Source organism: Cyprinus carpio, chromosome A6 (genome assembly GCF_018340385.1).
Source record: "Cyprinus carpio isolate SPL01 chromosome A6, ASM1834038v1, whole genome shotgun sequence".
NCBI classification, from domain to species: domain Eukaryota; kingdom Metazoa; phylum Chordata; class Actinopteri; order Cypriniformes; family Cyprinidae; genus Cyprinus; species Cyprinus carpio.
In genome coordinates this window covers 15,591,457-15,610,374 of record NC_056577.1, presented here as the reverse complement: position 1 = coordinate 15,610,374, position 18,918 = coordinate 15,591,457, and the positions used below count along the sequence as shown (strand labels likewise).

Sequence of the window (18,918 nt, the reverse complement as noted above, 5' to 3'; positions counted from 1 at the left end):
ATTTGTTCATTCCCTGTAGCCTTTATTTAATTGACTTAAGTACAAAGAAAAAATTTCCAATGTTTTCACTGGCCAACGTAATTAAATTTTTTAAATATAAACAAATTTTGATTTTGATGGCTACAACACAATCCCAAAAAGTTGGGACAGAGGCATGTTTACCACTGTGTCAAATCACCTTTCCTTTTAATTACACATTTTAATCATATGGAATTAAAGATTCTAATTTTTTTAAGGGATGGATGGGCTAATTTTCTATAGTATAGCTTTTAAGTAACATCTATTTTAAGTGATTAATAGCAGTTAATATTGACCACTCATACTGCAGCAAAATATTAACAGTACACAAAAGCACTTAAAGTAGAAAGATGTTTCTCTGTGTGTGTAACATGGTAGCACTGTGGTATTGTTGAAGTAGGCCTACCTTGTAAATACAACTGTTTATGGTAATCATTCAGTATACACACAGCATTAGCGGTTTATTTTCCCACTTTAACTTAATTGGTAAATTACAGCTGATTATTTTTAATATTATATCTATACAGAAATATGAATAGTATGTTACTTACTCCATAGCTGCTGCACTTCTTGTTGACTAGCTAATTGTTTTTTTCTATAGCCTTCCCAGCACTTTAGTACATCTTTGAAGTACATGAACTTAGAAATCACCTTTTCTTGATATATAAGAGGTCATCATACTAAAATAATATCCTATAAGTTACAGAACTGAAATAAAAGCTTTTATTGACACCAGGCCCAGTGAACGCCAGATCCTGGAATGTGCCTACCTACCGACCGACTCCACAGAATATCACACCTAATTCTGTAGCCCCTCCCACTGATTTGTGCATGAAATAGTTGGGAAATAACATACAGTAAGTGGCACTAAACCGGATCAAGCAACCAAGCAATAAACATGCCGTTGAAGATCGCAAAATATTATGCAGTGCCTGATTCATGACCCCTTTAAACTGCATGAAATACAAATGCAAAAGTGATTAAACATTTTTTATTCATTATTGTTCATACATCTCTATTCTACATTTTCAAGTTTATGACAAACTAGTGCTTTTGAATCATTTATATCATTTGCAACTGCAGCTGGTGCATAAAAGGGAGCAAGTGGCACTGCGGATCATAGTGGGGCATACAGCTAGTTATTAATAAGCATGTTTTATTAAAAAAATAAAAAGCTCATCACTACAGTATGTCAATCGCTGCAATTTTGAAAGTGAATCCCATATTTATATGAGGGATGCGAGATAGGCCTATGTCACTCCTGAAACTTAGCTGCATGTACAGGGTTGTGTGGTAGTTGGTCCTGTTAGCAGCACAAAAATCTAAACAAATTCTGAATGGATTATATGTAGCCTAGAAAGCAAGCAAATAGTGCTTCCATATAATCACTAAAAAGCTGTCACTCACCTTAGTTCCTCGCAATCTCACATAGTTCCATTATAATCAGTGAAACTCTTGTTCACATTATTTGGATTTGCAAGAGTCCAGGAAAAAAAATCAGGCATTTAGAGATGAGTGAACTAACTAGAACACAATGGCCAATCACAGGTGAAATCAACAGATATGTGATTGGCTACATAGCTCAATGCTACAAAAACACATTGTAAATAGGAATTTTTGATGCTTTTCAGTGAGCAAACACAAATAATAAACACAAATTTGCCAATATCCTATTATTATAGTTTTAACTGAGGGTACTTTTGACTGTGTTAGAACATGTGGCGTGAGAGCAGTGTCAACTGGGTGAGTCTCACACTAAATGCGTGAGAGTTGGCAGCCCTAAGTTCTTCACTGTGAGTGAAGATGACACAAATTTCACAACTTGTAATATGTATATGGCCATGTGTGGGAACCACAGGGCTCGATTAAAAGTTGTCTGGGACAAGTAGATTTTTTAAATGGACAAGTGAGAGAGAATTTTACTTGTCCAACCAGACAAGAAGCCGGATTAAAACATCAATAACAAAAATACCTATAGCCACTGAAACAGCCACCAAAATATTCGCACAAGAAAGATTTTATTGCATTCAGTGTAAACAGCAACTGATAATGTATTGATGTCATGTCAGATGAGGCTCGCGCAGCCTGTCTGAGTGAGAAAGACAAACTGAAACAAAAAAATCAAAACAAACTGAACAACTGCACACACAAAGGAACTCACAGAAAGTTATAGGTGCATACTAAGGTTGAAAACATTATATTCAAATAATATTTGATTTAGGTAAGAAACATCATATGACCAAGATTTTAGCAAGATTGCAATGTGGCACTGATTTTATAAAATAGTAAGTCAATAAACAAGAAGTTAACACTAAGTGACTCACAAAATTAAATGACAAGCTTCTTAGTCTACGTTCACGCTGTCAGTTTTTGGGATTGCCAACCGCATTTTCTTTACAGGTGTGAGTCTCAAAATGTCCCATGCACACAGCAGCTTACAGTTGTGTTTAGAATACTGTCTGTATGAATGTGCAACGGGAGTCAGGCCCGCATTCCTTACCAGTAACCATAGCAACAGTGGCCAAAGTAAAAATCAAAGATGGCGACATCCATAAAACTGAAAGTCTTATCACTTTCTGACATGACAGGAGTCCAACTGAGCTGCAATTTTTTTTCATCAAATCTTCATTAACCGACTGCAGCTTTTATATTTGGGTGAAGAGCGGAGCATTTGAATCGCGCACAGAACACAAAACTGACCGGAGTGGCTCCGGTGAAAAACTGACGGGATCTAAAACTTTCAGATGACACCCAGCTCATTTGTCCGTCACTATAAGTTACCGAAAACACACATGAAAACACATAACACATGGTAGACGCACCTTTGTGTGGCAGAGCGACTCTCACACTGTATGACATGACAGACAACTAGTTGTCCAGTCCTGTTCCATTAACACAGCTCGTGTGTTCAGAGAATGCGGTTGAATTTACTGGTGTGAGTTCGGTTACAGTATGCGGTTGTCACACCCGTAAATAACCAAACTCTGTGTGAACGTAACCATATTAAGGACTCAAATACAGGACTGAGAACCGTATTCTGCTGCTGTGAATGTGGCCTTAGTGACGCATTCTAGAACTTTGTTAAAAATAAAGTTTATCCACTCTTTACTAATGTTAGTATAAGAAGAAATGCAATGCAAAAATTTTCCTCAAATTGGCACTGCACAGTGTCGTTATCCTCATAGCAATCTTTATCATTTGGTTGCTGAGTAAACTTGTGTTTACCTCTCTCATTATTTACCAACTACATGCACAAATGGGGGGTGGGGCTAAAGAGACAGTGACCTAGAAGTAGGTGTTGATCTTTTTCTGCAGAGGTAGTGCAACAAAAGACCATGATGTCATAATGTGACAAATTCCAAAACCTCTTCTATTTCAAAAGATCAAGAAATTTTTGCTATCTTGATTCATGACCCCTTTAAAGATTTCTATGTGAGAAATGTGTCAGAATACACATTGCACTGCACCCTGATTTATATGAGACAATGTAGCCATTACTGGTCAGAGTGCACATGATGATCTACGTCCATCAAAAGCCCCCAGAATGGGCACACATGTATCAGAACTGGACCTTGGGCCAGTGGAAGAATGTCACCTAGTCTGATGAGTCCTGTTTTCTTTTACATCACGTGGACCACCATGTACATATGCACACACTAAAAAATGCTGGGTTAAAAAGAACCCAATTTAGGGCTTTTCACACTGCGCTTAAACCCGGGTTGTCATTGTTCTAAACACAGCTTTCAAAGGACCATTTCACACATGTAATTTAGAAGCGAGGTAAGCACAGCTTTTTACCCATGGTAATGAAACTCAACCTTAAGCCCTATTCGCACAGGATTAGTATTATCTGGGGACCTTGTGTTATTTTGAAATTACCCCCCACATCTGAATTTCGTGCGGTGCATTCACACGGGATAAGCGAAGCCTGTGATTTTACTCGAAATTACTGACTTGTCTCCCAGATACCCGGATGTCAAGGCTTTGAGAGTCCCGGTCTATGGTCTGGTTAGATGGATGAAAAAGAAAGAAAAAACTAATTTAGTTTCATGCCCAGTGTCACTTACATTTCACCAGGTTAAAATATATCTCAAGCTTTATGCTTGATTTATTTGTAACAAATTAACCTCAAAACCTTTTCAGTTTTGCTTTCTGCAAATTGTGTAGCGATACGACAGCACCCAAAATACTATCAAACAATCCAACGCAGCTCCACTTTTCGCAAAAGATTGCTAAAAAGGCACACAGGAGACAAAAACCTCGGAAAATGCTATACGACCCGATTCACACGGGACTAATATTATCACAGGACCTCGGTGTTCGGTGAAAAATGTTAGGTCACTTGCGGGGGAATTTTTGCTTTACAAATTACAGACATGGACGATTCGCATGGGATTAAGATCACAGACAACCTCCGCATATTTACAAATGACTGGAGGTCACCAGGTAATACTAATCCCGTGCGAATAGGGCTTTAGTTTAAAATTACTATACTACTAGGTTCACTTTAACACACACAGAATGTCTACAGTAACAACACAGGCTACAGCAATCAATGTCTGTATACTTAAAGCTTGTGTCACCAAGACAAGTTCCTTAAAAAGTTAGACATTTATTGATAAAACAATGCCCAGAAAAAAAAATTGCATAGTAAAAACTAGAAATTAATATATGTATTTTGTGTGTGTGTGTGTGTGTGTGTGTGTGTGTGTGTGTGTGTGTGTGTGTGTGTGTTTGCGCACAGCTTTCCCTGTCAAACAGTTAAAAATCAAAACATCAAGTTGGGTGGGAAAAAATTCCTTTTGCGGTTATGGTTCTCAAGTTCTCCTCTCCCAAACCCAAGAAAATTTTTGTAATTCATTGAGCCAAATTTTAGAAAAGTCTCTATGATAAATTTTGCCTAATTGGATGGAGAGATAACCCGTGTCTATGAGGTGATGAACCAATGACAGGTAAGATTCTCCAGTGGCCATAGGGGGACAACCTAAGGCAGGGCTTCGCCGCCACTGGGCACCTGCCCAGGTAGGGAGGTGTAATCTGTGTAATGGGTGTGGTGCTTCTTTTGGGCCAAGAGCATCAAATGGGGGACTGGCCAAATATGTCTGTTCTGTTCTACCATTAACAGTTGCCCCCATCCAATTCCTGTCAGCTTCTGCAGACTTCTGCATCCAGGTCTAGGTGCCAGGCATTCCATGGCTGTCCCCTTTTTCTTTTCCCTTATGGGTTCCATATCAGAGACTGTCTTGCGATGTTGAATACTGTTTTTCTCAAGGTGTGGCAAAGCCATCCCCACTTCCTTCTCAGAATCTCTTGGCCATAGGACGTTGGTCTGTCCTCTGCCAAAAATTGGTGTTACTGATGACCTCTGCCAGTGAATTGAAAGGACCTGGCAGAGACACTGGTTGAATAAGGCCTGGAACTTTTTCATGGTGATTTTTGTAGTCCTCTATGTTCCTGATCTGTACAGCAGCACTGTCTTGGCATTTGAGTTAAATAAAAATATCTTGGTGTGACAGCTGATATCCTTGGAGCTCCAGACATTTTTCAGCTGGATGAATGCTGATCGGGCCTTGCTGATTCTGGTCTTCACATCAGCATCTGTCCCACCGTGTTTATCCACCATGCTGCCAAGGTATGTGAAGGACTCCATCTCCTCTAGAGCTTTGCCATCCAGCCTCACTGGTTCTTTGCTGGTGGGGTTGACCTTCAAGATCTTGGTCTTGCCCCTATGGATGTAGAGCCCCACCTTAAATGAAATTTTGAGGAGGGGTAAAGACTTGTCCTGCATCTGTTGGTGGCTGTGGGACAGGAGCGCAATGTCATCTGCAAAATCGAGGTCATCCAGCTGACTCCACTGTGTCCACTGTATCCCATTTTTCCTGTGATCCCATGATCCAGTCAATGACCAGGAGGAAGAAAAAGAGAGAGCGCAAACAGCCTTGGCTCACTATTGTCTTGACATGGAAGCTCTCTTTTGAAGTGTTCCAGTAGGTACTGAAAATTTCAAACTCTCCCATGTTTATCTGTGTAAGCGCTTGGTGAAGAGCGTGAAGCGATGATCATTGTAGCCAGTCACAGACCTATGTGTTGAGCAAGAGAACACAATAGGCAATCCACACAACAGCGCTCAGTATGCTAGTGGGAAATGTTGGTATTAGGGGTGTAACGATATCACAAACTGAACCGAAAGATCGTGATACACCACCCACGATACAAATCGCGGAACTCTCATGGCGTACTCACACACCTCCTGCTGCCCATTGTTGAGGTTAATGTCACTTATCTCTAACTAACTAATCTATTAATTTAAACAATTTTCTTTCCATACATTTGATTAAATTGTATTGGTAACGACTAATAAAAGCTTTTTAAATGCTGTTCTAAATATTATATTCCAAAGTTACTGTTTTCCAAGTGCATGTCATGTCACGTGACTTGGGAGTACGCGTCACACTCGGTTACTACTGTATATGCAGGATGGCTGCTCCGCCTGAGATTGCAGATCCCCCGGACACATTTAAGTCTCTTGTGTGGGAACATTTTGGCTTTCCAGTGGAGTACAGGAATGGAATTTGTGTTGTAGACAAAGCACACACAATCTGTCGTAACTGTTTCTCAAAATTCACTTATACGTCCGTTTTTTTTTTTTTTCAAAAATATAATCTCCATAGACATCACCCCAACACTGATATTAGCGGCATATGTAAGAAGCATCAAAAACAGGAAACTTTTCCCACTGCCTTCAGAATGAAGCTACAAGCTAACTCTGACCGTGCTCAAACAATTACAAAGGCAATAGGTGTTTTCATGGCACTAGATATGCAGCTGTTTTCCGTTGTTGAGAATGACGGATATCATTCATAACTCATACAAAAATGAACCGACGCTCAGTGAAAATATGCCTCACAGACATAATAAATATATATATAGAAAGCTTTAAATGACTACTTAACGAAATAAAACAAATCTAAAACAAAAACTCTTTCTGAACTGTTTGGAAAGTTATTTCCAGTGGAGCCAGGGCACTTCTGCATCCAAGTCTCCATATCAAATGGTGAAAGAGGAGGTTGAGCGTTATAGGCAAGTGCCAACTCTTCCAGTGGAGTCAAATCAACTTGCATGGTGGAAGGACAACGAGAGCCAGTGTTTATTTTTGACTAGTCTTGGACTTGGAGTAATATCTTTAATTTTAGTTTACTCAGGTAAGCTGACTGCACTAAAGAGATAAATGTTTTATTCTGACTAGTCTACATTGGAAGTATTTATTTCATTTTTGTTTACTCAGGTATGCTGACTGCACTAAAAATGTGAAGCCAAAGTTAATATAGAAAAAGTCAAGTTATTGTTGTTATTATTAAGTTAAGTGAATCTATTGTTCCTTAGCATTGCTGGTAAAATGACATGAACCCTGCCCCCACAGCAATCCGAACCGATCCAGACCGAACCGTGGCTCCAAAACCGTAAACTGAACAAAACCGTGCCATTGGTGTATTGTTACACCCCTAGTTGGTATCGTCACATTTTCAGTACTGACATTGGTACTTTTGAAAACACTAAGCCAGACCAAGCTTCAAACTTCCTATGAGTAAGAGTAAGGCCCAATCCCACTTCTAGCTCTTACCCCTACACTTTAGGGCTAGGGCTGTCTCGATTTTCTTTTGGTTGGAGGGGTAGGGGGAAGGGCCAGATAGCCCTTCAAATGAAGATTTTTCAGGACCCAAATTCAAACAAAGGGGTATAAAAATCATCTCAGCATACACTAGACATGTGCCGGTATTCATTAATGCGATATATCACGGTAATGAATATGCACAATATTGTTATCGTGGGCACTTCTAAATACCGTGAATAATTATATATTACAAATTATTCAGAATTTTGAATGCATTTTAGGAATACTTTTCCCATCAACTGGTCAAAATGCACAACACCACTGTATGCTGTGTGAAAGATGCGTGCGCTTCCGATGTAAACAAGCACAGATGACAAGTGCGTGGCAGAGCGCATAAGAGACGCTTTGAATGAAAATAAATTCACTCTCTGAAAGCAGATGGCGCTAAACTGCAGAAATGCAGCCATTTTACTTCAAAAACAGCGATTTTATCCTCTCGTTGCTGGGAAATATAATATACTGATTTAATATTTAAGCTATTTTATTAATTAAAGTCACAGGGCAGTGGTGGATGTTTGTGTGTGCATTGCAAGATAAGTGTGTGTGTGTGTGCGTGTTTGTGTGTGTGGTTGTCAATGAAAGCAGCGCTTTCGTATGATAGCGATGACGTATGATTATGTGTAATGGTTTAGTAGTGGTGTCCCATTTTTTAGGAGAATGTTTTCCCCCTTACCCTTTGACGCTCTGTTTCAGGGGTCAACAGGAAGGGGTAAGCATAGGAGTAGGTGAAAAGGTAAAAAATACAATTGGGATTGGGCCTAAGTGCTGTCCCCTGATGTTCAACAAGGTCCGGTGGACTTACAGCTATGTGCCTAATGCCTACGAGTTACCATCCAAAGATATGTATGCTTAGGCAGTTTGGCTATTGGTTCTGCTTATGCTGAGCACCCTTCACAGTAACATGGCATGATTTGAAACATTCCCCATAGCGTCTGATTCTGACATGACACAGAGAGACCAATATTGAAAGGGAACGTCTCCAATTACTGATGTAACCTCGGTTCCCTGAAATGAGAAGTCATGGTCATGCTGTGGAAATGATGTTTAGCGCCGCTTAGGGCTGCACGATATATCGTTTCAGCATTGATATCGCAATATGCGCATCCGCAGTAGTCACATCACAGGATGTGCGATGTTTAGTATAGCCTACTGATCGTTATATTTATACTGATCGTTTTCTTTGCTCACACACAGACACAGTGTCTACACCGGATGCGACAGCTGTACAGAGATACCCATTTTAATAAATTTAGTAGCAGAGCTACTGCAAGGGATTTTCAGTGCTGGAAATCCATTTATCCTTTGTTGAAACTTCCGCGTCGTCGTGGAGAGCGCAGGTCACGGTTGCTTAGCAACCGCAGACGCCACGAAACAGAAGCTCCCGAGCGCTTTGGAAAGAAGGAGAAAGTGGCGTGAATGGCATTTTCCATGCGTTTTTAGGTGCGACATGTGAAAGGCACCAAAGTCTGTCTACACTGGACGTGACAAATCGACCTTTACATATCATTTGAACTATGGGTCAGTTAGTACGTCATAAATATAACGAGCATCAGTTTACTGTCGGGGATTTGTCGTGTCGCGCCGCATCCAGTGTAGTCAGTCACACAGCGTTGGGTGTAGACACAGAGGAGAGCCACACAGATGCATGTGAACACTGATTTCTGTTCACTTCTGCATCTATTTGTGCCTGAAATACTGTGCAAGTATCCTTTTACACACAGATGCTTATGGCTTAGGTGAAGGTAAAAAATTGAGAAAGAACAAGGAAGTGTAATATTGGTTCAGTTTAATGTTCCTGTTGCTTTCTCTGTTATAAATGTCAATCAAACAACAAAACACCAAGAAAAATCCCTTTTGTAGCTTTTTACACAGATTTGTTAGGGTGTACTCACATTAGGCATTTTGGACCGTGCCCGAGCGAGTTTGACCCCCAAAGCCCAGTTCGCTTGACTAGTGGGAGCGCTTCATGCCGCACTTGGGTACAGTTCGTTTAGCTGGCCCGTTTGGAAGAGGTGGTCAAGGGCACGGTTCGGTTGGGCTCAGATGCGGTACGCATGCAGAGTGAGCACTAACCGCGTCGGAGCATGGAACAGATACTATTTTGTGTGCTCTACTGTCATTACGACCGCAAACATATTCTATTACTACTGTTACACTACACTTTTCAGTTAATTTAATTCAATCAAGTATATTTAGGTTTATAATGGCTCTGGTTCTTACCTTACTGATGAACAGGAAATGTAGTTTGTGAGTAAAGCTGCAAATTATTTTATTAACCTCAGCTGCCTCCGTTTTAATTTTCTGATACATACAAGTGAAAATCAATGCAAGACATAAATTATGAATTAATGATTATTAATTATTCGGCAGAATATTAGCAAAAGCGGTTTTCTCTGTTATCTCATACAAAACATAAGCGATCTCTGGCCCGGAATGTTTAGTGCAAGTGTGAGTGCAGTCCAGCGGGGGAGTGGGGGCTCGGTTCAAGGCAATGATGCCTAGTGTGAGTACCCCCTCAGATTTAATTTATAGTGAAAACTATGCAGTGTTATTTTACATTTGATTATTCAATTTCTGACCTGAATACTGTTAGACTTACCTGAAAAATATAAAGCGCTGCTTATTTTGTATCTTTGTTCTGTTATTTATCTATAATTTGTTTATATCCTATCCTGATGAACTCGCCTATAAAATCACCCCAATCATTGATTTTTTTTTTTTCAATTAGAGCTACTGAAGTCATCTGATTTTTTTTAGATTGCAATATATATGGCAGAAAAATATATATCGCAATGCAAGTTTTTTCCAGTATCATGCAGCCCTAGCGCCGCCCCAAATTTGCATGCTTGAATGCCAATTGAATTGCAAGGCAATATCATGGTTCAATCAGGTTTCAATTAGGTTTTAGTATTTCTAAGAGAAAAGTGTTACCCCATAGCATCAGATTCTGTCTGCTATATGCATAAATATGCTATATGTTACTAACACTCCACTATCCTCAGCACCAACACATGTGATACAGTAGCATTTCTTTAAAATACAGTATATACCACTTGGTGTAATGTTTTAAAATATAATGCAAAGACTTTTTTTTTAAATTGTGGTCAAATACTTCAAATACCACATGTCACTACATAACTCAACTAGCTACTGTGGAAACAATCAGGAAGATATACAGTATGAAGGATTGTTGATGTCTTTGGTCAGCCTTCACCTGTAATTACAGGAAAAAAGCTCAGATTTCACTTTCTCGGTACAAAAATGTAAATTTCACAACTGCAGACTGCTTTAGGATTTGTTTCATTACTAAAAGATGCTAAATATTAGCATACAATTTCTGTCAGTTTACATGCAGTGAAATTAAACTATTAAAATGACATTATCAGTGAATGCAGAGAAAATTACAAAGTAACATTATCATAAATTGGACCATGTACTGCAGTTTAACTGTTCATAATCAACAACTCTACCTCTCTGGACACTAGACATGAGCATCAATAATAATGATACTTCTTTATAAAAATAAATAAATAAATAAAACATAAATAAATAAAACAGGAGTGCTTTTCTTAAGACCCTTTCACATGTGACAACATTGTTCTCTATGCAGTGAAGTGTCAGTATTGCATACCAATCAGTTTCAGTTTCAAATTTATTCCAGGAATACAAGGCCTCTCGGCCCATAGTTCCACAAAATCATAATGACATGGCAGATAATGTTTTCTTCATTCAATGCCAATCTCCATGCATACCCTGAATCACAAACACTTGATGCATGCCAATCAAGCACTGTAGAAGACAATTTCAACTTTGACCTTTGTCAGTGAATCTGGCACTGAAGACAAGGATGTTATGGATCCTATTCACAAACTATTTTTTTTATATTTATATTAATGTACATTTTATATGACTATGCTTTGTTTTTGTTTACCCTGACATTTTTGACAGTTAAAACTATATTCTACACAAGAGCAAACATGCAAAATAATTTGTGAGCAACAAAGCATACCATTAAAAAAAAAAACATCACACTTACTATGTCAGAAGTAACCAGTGTTTGTCTTGGATGATTAGAGGGCAAAAGAGGAACGGCAACTCACTTACTAATCTTCAGAGCAATCTTTCTGCTGAACCTACAGAAGAAAACAGTTATGAAAGTATGTAATTTCTGATCACAAAATGATTTATGTAGTTGACTTATACAGTTAGAACCTTAACCTAATAATTCAATAGCTATATGGAGGCAGACTACCTAGCAAATCGGTAAGGGTATAATAAAAAATACATTTAAACATAAAATATTATTAAAACATCAAAACATTACAAAGACTTCAGTCTAAGTTTAAACCAGTAGCATGTGGTCATCTTGAGCAAGTAAAATCCCCTTTTTTATTTTTTACAGGATGCATTTCTCACTGTTGAGAAATGGGTGTTGCACAAACGTTAGCTTCCTTTTGTACTGTTGCAAGATAAGGATGTGATAATTTTGATAATTGATAATTTTGTAGACAGTATCTTACACAAGAACGGCAAAATAGCACAAGGGTGAGTATTGTCCATATGACTGGTGCACAATACTCACACAAAGCTATCATACAACTTTAGACAATAATGCACAAGTAATATGAACCATTATATAACACTTTTAATGTGTTTTTCAAGCTTGGAATTTAAAATAACTATACACTTTTATTGCTGAAAAGAGCTGCTCGGTCATTCTGTCTAAAGTCACTATTTCATTGCTTATGATAAATGACAGATAAAAGGCCCTATGCGAATGTGAAATTTCAGGATGTACAGTAGTTTGAGCTTATATGCATTAAAATATGCTCTGCATTGTAATATCCTGCTTCTTCTGTATTAAAGACTAACTATGTTATTTAACACTTTAGCTTTGGCAACTCCTTATATGTTCCTTAAAGTATGACAGTGCTCATTTTTATATACAAGCTGCTATTAATTATTCATTAATTTTATGATTTTCAAACAAAGGGTAAATGCAGTTACTTTCATGTTGGTTTGTTTTTTCTGGAAATGTAAAGAGAAACACAGTAGCGTCACAAATTGAAATTTCATTACTACTGCCACTAGGGAGTGAATTGCTGGAAATAATTTTAGTTCTACCATGATTCAGTCACAATGTTGATTACCCTCATGTTGTTCCAAGCCTGTATATCTTTTCTTCTTTGGCTGAACACAAAAGAAGGTATTCCGAAGAATGTTTCAACTGTTATTTTTGTATAGTGAACGTCAAAGGGGTCAAAAACAACACCGAAAACTGACTTTCACTGTATATGATTTTTTTTTTTTTTTTTTTTAAGACTCACAATGACATTAGGGTGAATTAATAATATATGAATTTGGGCAATGTTTCAAATAAAAACATGTTTCAAACACAAAAATTTTAATACAAGGCAATTTAGATGAAAAAATTATTTACTATATCTCTATTCAATGGAAGAGCATGTCTGAACTTGCAAAGTGGAAAGCCCTGTGCACATTCCTCAGCTGTCCCTGGGCTAAATTATTTGGGTAACAGTATACAGTAACTGTATAGAATATAAAGAAAATATTAGACTACAAAAAGCAAGCCCGTGATTGTCTGTCTTTGAAGAACTGGGATGATTTTGAGCATGATAAACACAATGAAAAACCTCTGATCAGACATTTAAATTAGTTATTAGGATGGACTAAAATCTTGTTTTTCAGCAGACATGCCATGACATGGTGAGCCACAGTGTACATTTTTGATTTAGATCTACAGGTAAAAACATGTTTAAAGCATTTAAAATGTTGTCAAACAAGCCATGTAAGGACAGAAAGAGGACAAGAGATTGGAACTAAAGAAACCATGTAAAATATGTATTTTGAGGTTGGGTCCAGGTGGTTTCATCTATAAACATCTAGTCATGCAGTCCCTACTTCTCTCTTCAGCAGATGTTTGTGGTCCAACAGAACTTTCCAGACACTTCAAGTGTGTTAAAATAGTATCACAACTATAGCGTTAAGGTGCTATTTAGTGCTCTAATACTTTAATATAGAACTACAACATTGTGGGCACAGGAAATTACATATTTTATTGTATGGTATTTTTGCCACGGTCTTCTTTGTTCACGGTGTGGCCTTTCATGTAAAGTTGAATTGTGTTTACTTTCAATGCATAAGTAACTGAGGCTTCTATTGTCACGTTGCATTATCTGAAACTGCTTTGAATCCATTTCATAAACGCTTCCTCAACATTAAGCAATTCACAAAGTCAAAAGAAAAACGTCGCTCGAATTACAAGGCGCGGTGAAGGGTTTTGTAAACAGACATGTATAAGGTATATGGTCTCGTGACAATAAGTATCAGATAACAACAGTAGTAAGTGACTGAACCCGTTTAATTCTCGCTGGTCGTTGTCCTTACTATAGATATTGATTCAAAACAATGTCTGACTCACAACAGTTAGGAGGACCAATTATTTTCTTACCTAACAGATAACAGATGACTGCACGTCCTCCAGAAGCGCTACATTGACCTCAAGACACAGTGTCTTCTTGTGCCGTGTGTTCCAGCACTTCACGCGTTTCGCTTTTCTTTCATTCACATTCAGGAGGAGAATCCGGATCTTTCGGGACTAACTTGAAAAAAATGTTTAACCCTTTTAAAAAGTATCTTGATGTAATTGTAATGTTACGTGTAGTAAGTTGCTAGTATGCTTAAGTAGTGTTTATTTGAAAGAGAACTAACGCTAGTGATACTAGGAAGCCCGAGCTCATTTCTCCTCCCTTCCTGCTTCGCTTCCTACATGACGTCGAGTTGGAAACTGGGAGAGTTCCCCGTTCATCTACAACCACTGGATCACAGCCCAGTTCACACACATCTATTTTTGCTTTATTTTGCTTTAATATATGGCCAAAAAATTAACATGATAAAATTTTTCATATCAGTCGATATCGATATGCATCACGATACATTTATTTCTAAGTTTAAAGGCACATTTTTGCACCTAAGTGAGAGTTATTTTTGAAATTTTTACATTTTTCCAAACAATTTTCCTTAAAATAATTTTCTTAGTTTCTGCATGTTCTAATGTGGTTTGTACTGCCTGACTTTGACGCGTATCTGCAGCAAAGTTTGCACTGCAGGCTTCCATATTTATAATAGTACTTTCTCTCTCTCTTAGAAATGCACATTTGACATTAGATTGCGTTAGGATGCAGATGTAAATTTCTGTTCATAGGTATTTTTTTTATGAAAAACAGTAGTCAAAATACATAATAAATATGCAGCTTAATCATAAAAAATACAGTAATTATATTCCAGTACTCATTTAATACATGTCTACATTAATAATATAATACAATTCAATGAATATCCCACATTTTTGCCACAATACCATGGTACAGTTAGTGTTACTAGTGTGTTCTTCGCTGAATTCATATCCATCATATCCATCTCCAGTTTTAATCAGGTCCAACTTCTACTGCTTATATTCGGAGTTCTCAACAGATCCTACATTTCTAAATGCTAAATTCACTAGTTTCAAGAGGCTACAGCATGTCACTGGATAGCTGTGACATAGCATGTCACTGCTTTAGAAAAACCAGTGAAAAATATTGCAAAAACACACTCTGCTCTCTTATTATTATTATTATTTTTAAATCACTGTAGATAAACCCAAAACTGTCTTATTGTGCTCAGACAACCAATTAAAGCCTTCACCAAATAAAAAAATAAAAAAAATCTTTGTCTTAATAAAAGTTGACACTGCCCAGATTTATGTCATTTTCCTGTGGGTTCATACTTTCTTTTCCTCTTTAGACAATGTTTCATTCACTAAATCACAGACTTTATGAATTTGCAAGATTAAACCACATTCATCTGGCAAATTGCCTAAAATTTTAAATTTTATGTTGTGGCATCAATGTTGCATCTTTAAAATAATCATTGTGGAAATTTTCTACTTTATGTGTTTGTTACAATGGTGATTATAATTTAATAAGACTGCTACAAGGGAGCCTTCTGAGTGACTTGTTTTAATTAGGTTTTGAAAAGAGGTGAAAATGTCATCTTACTACAACACAATTATAACTATGCAATACCAACATTCACAAAACAGAAGATCAACTATTAACAGTACTGTAAATGTTAATTTATTACTTTAACAGATTAGCAAAAGAGCTGAAATAACAACAGTGGAAAAAAAAAATGATCAGGACACAAATCAGTATATTACTATGTAAATGGTGTAATTAATTATATACCGTACATTGATATTGATTAATCACTACAAAAAAGAAAGAAAGAAAGAAAGAAAGAAAGACAGAAAGAAGACATTCCTGTCAGTGTGTCTTAAGGCATGATTTTAAGAGATGTTAAGATGTCTGAAATTACTTATTATTCAGTAAATAATCATTTCAAACTCAAACGTTATTCAGAGTATGCATACGGCAATATTCACTTTCAGTATTTCATTTTAAGTTTGTGACTCATAGAATTGGGAATTTATCCAAATATAGTCTCATAATTTCAGCTATTTGAATCTGAATCATCATGGGTATGTTTATTGTAACATTACATCCTCTAGAAAAATCAAGGAAGCAAATATTACAAACTACCAAGAATCTATACAATTACAAAAAGCAATTTAAGTGGTTTAACTTGAAATTATCATTCAGTGCACAGAAAAAGCAACCATGACTTACTGCTCTAAATAATTAGAAGTAGGCATAGAATCATATCCATTAAAAATTAAAAATAATCTCTTCACTGACAAATTCCTTTTCTGCACTAGATGATTAGAAGACCCAGTGGTGGTGGAGAGGAGAGCTAAAGGTAGTTTTCTTGGACAGACTCTTCCCTTTCTCCCATAAATGCACTTCTTACAGTTTGGACTGTAGTGGCTTTAGATACTTGTGGTGGGACTCGTGCACTTAAAAATAAATGAAAGAAATGAATGGATGAATGAATGAATGAAAGGTTCCTCTGAAATTATTAATTAACATGCATCATCAGAAATTAATACAATACACACATTGAATGCACTGAATACACACCTCAGTATGGTTCAGAGGTGACCTCTTGGCCCACTCAAACATGTGCTCATAGACGTTGCCATCATATCTCCCCAGAGCAGAATTAAGCATCTCATCACGGTAGTCAAAGGCATCAACCAGAGCCACTGCATTTGGCCTTAGCTCTGAGAGAAGACCCTTCAGCCTCTGTGAGATCTGAGCCAGCTGAGGAACAGTAAACAGACCAGCCTGACAAAGAAAAAAAAAAAAGATCAGGAACAGCTGTTCCTAGAACACATATGCTAAATTTGAAGTCTGATTATCTTGAAAAATATATGTCTCTGAGTCAAACCTTTTTGTCCATTTTACCAGAACAGAAAGACTGCAAATGGGTTTATCTGCGTCAAATGAATTTTTTGTCAACTTTCAGGTACGCGAACATATACAGTAAACTGCTCAAAGTCATAGCAGATATGGATTGGATGTCACAATTTTTGAGTGGCAGGAGTCAGACAGTGCATACAGCAATCAAGTCGTCATGCAAATATGCACACTCTCAAAGTTCATTGTAGCTGCCCTAGTCATGCTGACATTTTACAAAAAAAATTTAAATTTTGAAAACTTGCCAAAATATTCCTTTTTCTCTACTACTAGGTACTCTACTCTACTATTACAGTAAAATGTAATTTTGTAGCATAATGTAATCTAATGTTTATATATATATATATATATATATATATATATATATATATATATATATATATATATATATATATATATATACAGTACAGGTCAAAAGTTTGGAAACATTACTATTTTAAATGTTTTTTGAAAGAAGTCTCTTCTGCTCATCAAGCCTGCATTTATTTGATCAAAAATACAGAAAAAACAGTAATATTGTGAAATATTATTACAGCTTAAAATAATAGTTTTCTATTTGAATATACCTTTAAAAAAATTATTTATTCCTGTGAAATGATGCAAAGCTGAATTTTCAGCATCATTTACTCCAGCCTTCAGTTTCACCATGTAACATCCAGTCTATCACATGATCATTTAGAAATCATTCTAATATTCTGATTTATTATGAGTGTTGGAAACAGTTCTGCTGTCTAATATATTTGATGAATAAAAGGTTAAAAAGAACTGCATTTATTCAAAAAAAAAAAAAAAAAATCTAATAATATATATTCTAATAATATATTTTCTTTACTATCACTTTTTTTTATCAATTTAACACATCCCTTGCTGAATAAAAGTATTGATTTTATTTTAAAAAAAGAAAAAAGAAAAAAAAATTACTGACCCCAAATTACTGACCAGTAGTGTATATTGTTTTATTACAAAATATTTATATTTTTAAAAACATAGCTTCTTTTTTTTTTTTTTTTTACTTTTTATTCATCAAAGTATCCTAAAAAAGTATCACATGTTCTGAAAAAATTTTAAGCAGCAGAACTGTTTCCAACTTTGATAATGAATCATCATATTAGAATGATTTCTAAAGGATAATGTGATAATGATCCTAAAAATTCAGCTTTTTTTTGCATCACAGAAATAAATGATAATTTAAAGTATAATAAATTTAAAAACAATTATTTTAAATTTGCAATAATATATCACAATATTACAATTTTTTTTCTGTATTTTTGATCAAATAAATGCAGGCTTGATGAGCAGAAGAAACTTCTTTCAAAAACATTAAAAATAGTAATGTTTCCAAACCGTTTTTTTTGACCTGTACTGTATATATAATATATATATATATATATATATATATATATAGATAATATATATATAATATATATATATATATATATTATATTATATATATATAGTATATATATATTATATTTTTGTTTTTTTTTTTTTTTTTTTTTTTACAGAACAGCTTGTGCAGTTTTGGGGGATTTATGATATTTTTGTCCTAAATTTGTAATCATTGTGATTTTTTTATATTTATATACTATATATATATATATTATATATATATATATATATTATATATATATATATATATATATATTATATATATATATATATATATAATATTATATATTATATATAATAGAAGATCAACATTTCTCACTTTCATTCATGTGATATGAAAGGTGTGCTTTTGTTAATTGCTGTCATTTACTAGAAAACAAATACTTTTAAAATTAAAATAACATGAAATTTAAACTACAGTCACTAGATGGCTGCAGAGGATTATTCAATGGCTCGTGT

General features: G+C 35.9%; 2 protein-coding genes across 4 annotated transcripts in view; both read right to left on the bottom strand.

Moving 5' to 3' along the window:
* LOC109073413 (inactive rhomboid protein 2-like) overlaps nt 1–14,488 on the bottom strand; it is a 62,840-nt gene extending 48,352 nt beyond the window's left edge. The window contains exons 1-2 of one of the 2 annotated variants that reach the window (XM_042758180.1): nt 14,163–14,488; nt 11,727–11,823 (exon numbers count right to left, since the gene is read on the bottom strand). The gene's annotated coding sequence lies outside the window, so the exon portion shown is untranslated. The remainder of the gene's footprint in view (nt 1–11,726; nt 11,824–14,162) is intronic. The other variant, XM_042758181.1, reaches the window with a different exon arrangement.
* Nucleotides 14,489–15,695: 1,207 nt separating this feature from the next.
* acox1 (acyl-CoA oxidase 1, palmitoyl) overlaps nt 15,696–18,918 on the bottom strand; it is a 28,543-nt gene continuing 25,320 nt past the window's right edge. For both annotated transcript variants that reach the window (XM_042758178.1, XM_042758177.1), the window contains exons 13-14: nt 16,732–16,938; nt 15,696–16,608 (exon numbers count right to left, since the gene is read on the bottom strand). In XM_042758178.1, the coding sequence (XP_042614112.1) occupies nt 16,558–16,608; nt 16,732–16,938 (258 nt within the window). In that variant the 3' untranslated portion in view covers nt 15,696–16,557. The remainder of the gene's footprint in view (nt 16,609–16,731; nt 16,939–18,918) is intronic.